The sequence below is a fragment of the Octopus sinensis genome, linkage group LG14, assembly GCF_006345805.1.
Source record: "Octopus sinensis linkage group LG14, ASM634580v1, whole genome shotgun sequence".
NCBI classification, from domain to species: Eukaryota; Metazoa; Mollusca; class Cephalopoda; order Octopoda; family Octopodidae; genus Octopus; species Octopus sinensis.
In genome coordinates, this window is record NC_043010.1 from 5,151,297 (window position 1) to 5,161,296 (window position 10,000).

Below are 10,000 nucleotides of genomic sequence, written 5' to 3' on the forward strand. Positions count from 1 at the left end.
ATATATATATATATATATATATGTCTATATCTATTTTTGACATTGTATTATATCAATAGATAAAGGCATTCAACCTATTAATATGAAAATTTAGATGCTCTTCCTTTTTGTTCCCTTTTTTCCCCTTTTTTTTTTTGCTTATTTTCTTGAATTTTGTTTGATATTCTTGTAACTTTTGCCAAATTGGAAATCGTTCACAATTTTATTCTGACACATAAAGGATAACATTAAAGTTATTGACACTCTTTTTATGTGTTTCATATATATATATTTTCTTTTATTAAAAGAATGTATGATTTTTCTCAGATTAGGGGTTACAGAGATAACACAAACGGAAATTTGATTATAAAAGAACAATTAGTCATTATTGGTTTAATTAACAAAAGACAATTATCAGTTATCAATTTTAATTTCTCTCTATTGAAGATAATGTCCACATGTAAAATATAGATTGTTTAAAATATTTCTGTAAAGGTGACAGAGAGTGAGTGATAAATGAGATCTTACAAGACATCACATGACAAGAATATTTTTGTTGCGTGTTTTTGAACAATCTTTTTTTTGTTTCTTTTCTTTTCTTTTCTCTTTTTATTGAGGATTTTTGGGGTTTTGTTGTAAAATAAATGAAGGTGTCAAAAAAGTTTTCACAAACTCTGAAAGCTACATACATATCTTCATCAACTTCACATAGACTTGTAATGTTCCTGTGTGTCACAGAAGAATTGTTTTTTTTTTTTGTTATTTTAGCTAAATAAGCATTCTAAAGAGGCTAGAATTATACAACCTGAGTATGGATAGTTTATTGCCTCTGTTAAATAGAATATTACACCCAAGTGGAGGTAGTATATTGAAAAATGAGAGTACCATATTCTATTGAACTAGGAGCCAGGTATATTACACAGATGAAAACTAGAGTATTTTACTTTGATAGTATCCAGGTAGAGGCTCAATGTGGTTGTGTATGTAGGAGCCCTGGTGTATTGTTTTGTCTGTGGCCTGTAATGCTGTTCAGGGTAACCCTGGTGGTGTCAAGTATTAGTCAACGGTGGCCAAAGAGTATTTTAATCCAGGAAGAAAATAACAAATTATTCAAATTAATTAATTAAACCAATTCTAGCAATTTTTGTATTGGAAATGTATTCTATTTAATTAAATTCTATTTTAAAGGAACTTTAGCATATTTCTCAGAAGATGGTACTTTTAAAGAGTTCCATGGATATGGTAATGCTGGTAATGGCTTTGAATAAGACGTAAAACTATTCCTCATGGGCAAATTCCAAGATTGTGAAGCAGTCTTTGGGTCTGTATTATTTACTCTATATGATTTCAGGTCAATGACATCATTGTGTGAAGATGGATTCTGAATAGCTTCAGTTTGGTTCGATAGTTTTGCATGAGAAATGGTGTCTTTATATCTACTAATTGCCAATGGTAGAGACAGTTTGGCTGAGCTTTGGAATTCCACAGGCAAGCAGGATTTTATACCTAAGATGAAATCAAAACAACAATTATATATATTATATATTTATGTTCATTGTTTAAATAGAATAACAAAAGTAGGTTTACTGTATAAAATTATATAATAAAATTGTGACTTAAACACACCAATATTGAACATTCATTATTGTAGACATATAGGAATGCATAATAGAGGACTTTGAGGCAGCGGCTAGCAAGAAACATGGTATGCAAAAGTAATTATCAACTTGGACACACACGTGCACACACACACTCACACACACACGCACACACACAAACACACACACACATACACACATGAACTGATAATTGCTGTTGAATGACAGAAAGTGGAAGATTTATTAACAGAAGTTAACAACATTGCACACATGTGGTCTGATCAATAAGTATCCGGACTGTTGCTATAGTAACGAAGCTAAATCATGCAGAGTGAAGCCGCTTGACACAGATTGACCTTGAACTCTGCTGTGTATGAGCACTAAGTTTTAACATTCTAGCTTACTTCAACTGTTTACATCAGTGCTTGGAAGTAACATGGTTGCAGGTAACCTGCTCAGAGGACTACGCAAAGTTTTCAAGAAGTTTTCATCGTTCTCGACAAAACCAAAGAGATCCTGTGCAACTGAAACTCAAGTGTCTTTTTGGTCCGCTGAAAGAAGTTTTGGCATAAATTTGGCAGACACGCGTCTCATACACAAATCTTCAGTGATAATGGACTGAACTGAACTGTAACTAATCTCCACATCCTCTGATAACTCATGGATGGTGATTCGATGATTTCCCCTCACAGCTGCACACACATTTGCGAGGTTTTGCTCAGTATTGCTGGTTGCAGGCCTCCCAGAACGATCGTCACTATCGACATTTTCTCAGCAATCTTTGAAACGTCTGAGCCATTCAAACACTTGTGTGTAGCTCAAACACTCCTCTCCATACACTTTCTGCAACTTTGCATAGGCCTCTCAGCAGGTATCACCATGACAACTTTCTCTGTCATGGTCAATGCAATGATCACACACTACACACCTTCCTTCATGGTACTGCTGTAAACAGCAGACGTGAGCTAGAATGTTAAAATTTAGTGCACATGCACAACAGATGTCAAGGTCAATTGGTGCAAAGGGACTTCACTCTGCATTCTTTAGCTTTGTTACTATGGCAACAGTCCTGATACTTATTTATCAGACCTTGTATTTATGTGTGAGTGTATGTGCATATATGCCTTCATATATATGCATATACAACACAATATATATATATATATGTAAATATATTCTTTTATTCTTTCACAAGTTTCAGTCATTTGACTACGGCCATGCTGGAGCACCACCTTAATTGGATTTTTTAGTCAAAGAAATCGACCCCAGGAATTATTCTTTGTAATCCTAGTACTTATTCTATTGGTCACTTTTTACAACACCACTAAGTTATAAGGACATAAACACACCAACAGTGGCTGTCAAGTGATAGTGGGGGAACAAGCATAGACACAAAGATACTCTCACATAAATATAAACATACATACATATATGCATTAAGATAAGCCGAGGAGATGAATAATGTGGAACAATGCATCAATTTTATCAGGGAGGATATAAACAACAGTGTGCATCAATAAATCATTAAAATGACATATTGATGCACACAGTTCTTTATATCCTCCCTGATGAGATTGATGCATTGTTTCACATTATTCATCTTCTTGGATTTATTTTAATGCATCTATCGAAACATATGTCGGTGGTATGGTGATATAAACAATTTAAATAACATCTTGAGTGTTTGTCTCTATTTTCCATTATTCTTATGTTCTCCAAAACACATCTTGCTTCTCCCAAGAATTAACTCCCATGCAAGCTTGATCACCAATTCCTAGGACATTTATGTATGTGTGTGTATATCTATATATATATATATATATATATATAAGCAATAATAAATCTCTGAGTGAGGCAAATACTGATTGGGCACAGAAAGTGTGTCAATAGCCAGCTGGAAGAGGTGTCCTCCTGGGGCTACAAGCTACAGTAGCATCCACCCTTAAGGGTTAGCCACATTTAAGTGGCAAATATGCTTCATGATATATATATTTATATATATATATATATATATATATATATTATATTATATATATATATATTTATATATATATATATATGTACACACATATACATATATGTAGATAAAAAAGAGGGAGATAGAAACGAATATTCCCTTGCAGGTTGAAAAATAGGTGCTTTAATGAAACATCTATAACTCACCTTTATATGATAAACCCTGTCAGTGGGCAAGACGAACAGAATAATTTTAAAATTACTGTGATTTAATAGTTTCAGGTTTAACTTACAAATTAAATAAATTAATTTTGAAAGAATTAATTTAATTTATATTTATGTGTGTCTGTATATACATATATATATATATATATATCTTTCTATATGTGTGTGTGTGTGTGTGTGTGTATATATGTATGTGTATATATATATGTGTGTGTATGTATATATATATATATATATATATGTATATATTTATGTAAGTATGTCTTTGTTTCTACATTTGTTCCTCCAATTTCAATTGACAACCAATGGTGATGTGTTTATGTCCATTATTCTTATATACCTATATACATACATATATACACACACACACATATATATATATATATATGTATATATATACATATATATATATTATACATACACACAAACATGAACACACACACACACACATGTATTTCTCCTGTCATTAAAATGTCCATATACTTTGTGTCTCCTAAGCCATGTGGAATAAGAGATCTCTTACTTGGAAAACAGGTAAGGATTAATGTCAGGAATGTCACCTAGCTGTAAAACAATGCATTGAAGACATATTTGTCTAACACCTATGCTACCATATAAAAAAAAGTACACAAAAACACCCAACAAATATATGTGTTGTTGTATGTTTGTGTTTCTGGGAATAATAGATCTGAAAGCACTCCTACGCATGTAAATATTACGGCTGGAAAACCTCTTTGGACAGAAAAAAGTAAAAGGCTGTCTGTAGGACTTGAAACCACCACTTTGTCATGTCTATTAAGCAACCATCAGGATTTTCTATCCAAAAGGAATTTTTAGCCCCAAATTTCCATGGTATTATTCATAATTTTCTGTGCTTCAAGACCCTCTATTCCAAAAGCAAATTATTTTACATTCTCTGAAATGTCTCTAAAATTCTTTCAGCATCAATAACATAATGTATGCCAAATAAATACAGGCACTGTCTATTCCTTCTTCACTTGTTTATTACTGTTCTTATTCTAACTCATGTCCATTGTCTGGAAATTTGTGCTCTTGCTCTGCTTATGGAAATAGCAGAACAAGAGCACAAATGAAGGTGGAAAGTGTTGCTGAAGAGGTCACAGATGTGCGAAAGATTCCCAGACAATGGACATGAGTTAGAATAAGAACAGTAATAAACAAGTGAAGAACGAATATATGGCAACACAAAAAATGACCATCCCGAAATACAACAATATCTGTTTCAACACATGGTTTCACATCAAGAATCTTGCAACACAAATTCATATATATATATAGGGTGCAAGGGGTATTTGAGGACAGTTTTGGTATACAATAAAACAACAATATTTCAGCATAAATAAGTATGTATTTTGAATAAACATTTGTACACTTAATCTTGGTAAGGACTTTTTAAGCAAATTATTCTATGAAACCACCTTTGGCTTTGATGACTGCTTCAATGCAGGACCGAAGCCACTGGCATGCTGGCACTATATGGTCCTTATTCATTTCGGACATCACCTGGACAATTTCAGCCTTCAGCGAAACTAAGGTATTATGAGAATGACGATTAGTCTGCCTTTCAACATTACATGAATTTAAATGCAGAGTCATCATCAGCTGCATAAATAAATAGAATTTTAAACAGTTGGACAGATTAAAATTCTATTTATTTGTGCAGCTGATGATAGCTCTGCATTTAAATTCATGTAATGATTGCATTGTTCAACTAAATGGAGCCGCTTGAAACGGTCGTACTGCATCATTCTTGATATCCTGTTGCTTATTTTGATTATATATATATATTGATATATATATATGTATATATATTTTGTATATATATATATATATATATATATATATATAATATATATATATATATTGATATATATATATATATTATTGATATATATATTATATATATTGATAATATATATTGTTATATATATATGATATGTAGGTCCCGTTGGATTCGGGGTTAACCACAGTAAATAAGGTACTCAATACATAGCAGAGTAAAATTAATTTATATATAAGGAGCTTCTACAGGACTAGAACTGTTTCTTCAAGAGAATCTTCCTGAAATCTTCCTGAAGATTTCTCTTGAATGAAACAGTTCTAGTCCTGTAGAAGCTCCTTCTATATAATAAATATATATATATATATATATATTAATATATATATTATATATATATATATAATATTGATATATATATATATTTGTTTTTCATTTATAATAAATGACTCTTCCCCAGACATATAAAATATGCTTCAACACACGAATTCGCATAAAGAATCTTGCAAACAATACAAAAAAGAAATTCTAAAACAAAATATATCATTAGTGGGGTGGAAAGAAGCAAAAGAAAGGTAGATGATATAATGGAGAGATTCAGTCTGTGAGATAACTTATAGGATAGAGGTTGGCAAGTGTGTGTGCTTATGTATGTCTTTTTGTGTATGTGTGTGTGTGTATGTGTGTGTGTGTGTGTGTATACATGTATATCTACATGTGTTTGTGTATGTGTATATATATATAAAAAGGGTCAGAAAGTTTGTGTGAGAAATGAAATCCATTTTGAAATAAATTTATCATTTGTAAGGGTGTCTACTTTGTTGAGATGATGGTGAGGATGATGATGATAGTGGTGTTGATGATGATGATGATGGCAATGATGATGATGACGATGGTGATGACGACGATGAGGATGAGCATCTTTGATAATGAATACAATAAATAACAACTAAATGATTTGAATAAAACCAGAGATTTAACTGAAAGTTGCTTCATCAATAAGTTCTATGATGGGAGAAAGAAAGAAAGAAAGAAAGAAAGAACAAACGTAAGAATAAAGAGATGAAGAAGAAGAAAAAGAAGAAGAAGAAGAAGAGAAGAAGAAGAAGAAGAAGAAGAAGAAGAAGAAGAAGAAGAAGGCGAATGAATACTTGAGACAAAGCTTTCATCTGAAGAACTGGACAGGTGTGTGGTCAAACTTCTAAGCATGGCTATATGCATGTATGTGTGTGTATGTGTCTGTGAGTGCAGGCATTTGTGCATGTGTGTTTGTGTATGCATGCCTGTATGCTTGCATGTGTCTGTGTGTCTGTGCCTTAGCATGTGCTTGCATGTGTGTATAGTGCATATGTATCAGAATGTGTGTATGTTAGTGTTTTGAAAATGATGAAAGTATTTAATTGAGAAGAAAAAGGGAAGGAGAGAAAAGTGAGAGAGAAAGGGAAGGGGAGAGAGAGATAGAGAAAGAGAAAGGAGAGAGGAGAAGGGAGAAACAGATTGACAGAGACAAGGAGAAAAGGAGAGAGGGGACAGAGAGGGACAAACTGAGAAAGAAGAATAAGAGGGGCTACAAAAGAGATTATAAGAATGTGAGAAAGAAGAAAATGAAAGAGAAGGAGCAACAGAGAGGGAGAGGGATTACGAGAGAGAAGGGTGAAAGACAAAAAGAAGAGGAAAAGAAAGTGAGAGAGATGGAGAGAGAGAGATAAGGAATGAGTGAAGGAAAAAGGAAAACAGAAAGAGTAGACATGTTAATATCTTGAAATGTTCTGTGATGAATGCCAACCAACTTTAGATCAGTATCCAAAAAGACCAAATCTCCTGACTTCAAAGGATAAATTTCTGGCACTCCTTCTATGCTAACGTCTTCTGCTAGCTGACAGCAGCTGCAATGATCGCCACCGGCAACCACGGCAGCCAGCAGGATTTTTACTAGCTGCTGCCATGCAGAAGGTTACAACAACCATTAAAATGAACCGAAGCTCTCTATTTTCTGCTTAGAGAAGAAGACAATCAGTTAATTGGTAAATTATTTGAGCATTCTGAACTTACACTTTCTGCTATTAAGAGAAAACTAATTCATTCATCTAAAAAAGACATACATACTAAATACATATATATTATATATATATTATATATATATATATATATTATATATATGTATGTATATATATGTGTGTGTGTATATATATATATATATATATACACACACACACACACACAAATATATATATATGTGTATTTATATGTATGTACATATATATGCAGTACGGCTGATGAGTACGGGTCACTTATATTTACTGCAATATTTGCAGCCTTAATAAAGCTGTCTTCGTACGAAACAATTGTACCGAAATATTGATCCATTCTTGTTGCTTTTTTCTATTTATATGCATATATATGTATGTATATATATATATGTGTGTATGTTGTGTATATATATATAATTATATATATATATATATATATATATATATATATATATGTAATATAATTTAGAGAAAAACTTCTATTAAGCAATTCATGTGAAATTTGATTTAGTATTGCTAAACTGAATTTTTCCCTGTAAGTTTGGACTTATATTCCCTACTATTATTATCATTATATGTATATATATATATATATATAATAAGTGTAGGTGGCATACGGGTGGGTATATATTTATAAAAAGAAGTTTGAAAACGCCACTATATAAGATAAATTTTAATTTTCTTAGAGATTTTACATATTTTGGTTCATCTGGAAAAAACGAACCTTATCAAAAATATTTTAAAAAGTTAAGTGTAATAAAAAAGTTCGTAATTGTTTCTTACTTGTCCCAACAGAGTCCACGTGGTGGTGTTTTGTGGGGGGGGGGGGCATAATGGCTGTCTTGTGCATTGACTAGATTTTTTGGCTGTAATTGTCAAAATGATAGCAGCTGCAATAGCTTCCAGCTGTCCAATTCAAATTTATCTTATATAGTGGCGTTTTCAAACTTCTTTTATATATATATATATACACTACCGTTAGAAATTAATTAGCACCCTTGATTTGCTCTTCACTCAAGGTATGTGCTGTCACCTAGTGGCCATATCTCGAACTATTGCTTTGTTGCGAGTTCACTGTTGCGCAGAACGATGACGTAACTTTGTTTGCAGAGCAGTTTGAGAGTCTACAGCCTTATGATGTTGACATAGCAGTGCAACAACTTGGAGTGCGGATGCAGACAAATCTTCCTTTGTTTAATAGATATAGGTAGCGCCTCGCAAGGACTGAAATCGCACCATACTAAGTTTTCTCATCGCGTAAGATGTTTTGAACAGCTCATAGGTTAATTGATTTAACCTATTTAATGTAGAAATTTGAGAAGTGCTAATTAATTTCTGACGCAAGTGTATATAAGTATGATGATGATGGCTGTCCGCTTGTGACCAAGGAAGACCACTGCTGACCTTTAGGAACATTGTGTGCTCTAGGACTAACTTACATTTTGCATTTGTGGTTCCGTTGATGGCTAATAAGCCCTGCTCTTGATAAGCATACATGACTGCAAACATTGCAAACCAAGCTTCCCCCATTCACCACTCTAGTAGTGCACTTTCAAGCAGCACACTTAAATTCTTCATGAAGAATAAGTGCTTTTACTAGGCATCGACCCCCTCCTTAACCTGCTTCCTCCATCTGTGGTGATGACAGGCATTGCTCTCCCGGTCAATATCCTGCATATCACAGGCCTTTAATGAGGACTTGACACAGTCCTTAAATTGCAGCCTTGGTTTCTTTACACACACACACACACACACACAATATACATGTGGCTTGCTTCCCAACCACATGATTCTGAGTTCAGCCCCACTGTGTGGCACTTTGGGCAAGGGTCTTCTACTATTGCTTCCAGCTGACCAATGCCTTGTGAGTGGATTTGATAGACAAAAACTGAAAGAAGCCCATTGTATATTTATACATATGTATAATACCTATGTGTGTGTATCTTTGTGTCTGTGTTAGTCTCCCCTTCACTGCTTGATAACTGGTGTTAATTTGTTTACATCCCCATAACTTAGCAGTTCAGCAAAAAGGACCAATAGAATAAGTACTAGGCCCTACTGTGGCCCTACTGGAGCACTGCTTTGAAGGATTTTAATTTTAAAAATTGACTCCAGGACTTATTTTAAAATAAGTCCTGGAGTCAATTTTTTAAAATTAAAATCCTACAAAGCAGTGCTCCAGTAGGGCCACAGTTAAATAACTGAAACAGGTAAAAGAATAAAAGGATAAAAGAATATATGTGTGTGTGTGTTTGTGTGTGTTTGTGTCTGTCCTCTGCCACCACTGCTTGACAACCGGTGCTGGTGTGCCTATGTTCCTGTAACATAGTGGTTTGGCAAAAGAGACCAATAGAATAAGTTGTTATATGGTACTACTTTCAGTCAATATACAAAAGCTAACAAAGATTTAATGA

At 33.3% G+C, this 10,000-nt stretch overlaps 1 protein-coding gene across 5 annotated transcripts in view; it reads right to left on the reverse strand.

The window, feature by feature from the left end:
- Positions 1–10,000, reverse strand: part of LOC115219539 (protocadherin-18-like) — a 254,770-nt gene that overhangs the window by 37,213 nt on the left and 207,557 nt on the right. For 2 of the 5 annotated variants that reach the window (XM_036509209.1, XM_029789703.2), the window contains exon 4: positions 674–1,485. The exons of 1 other annotated variant lie outside the window; for it this stretch is intronic. In XM_036509209.1, the coding sequence (XP_036365102.1) occupies positions 1,157–1,485 (329 nt within the window). In that variant the 3' untranslated portion in view covers positions 674–1,156. Of the gene's footprint in view, positions 1–673; positions 1,486–10,000 lie in introns of those variants that run through there. 2 more of the 5 variants (XM_036509213.1, XR_005001971.1) reach the window with 2 other exon arrangements.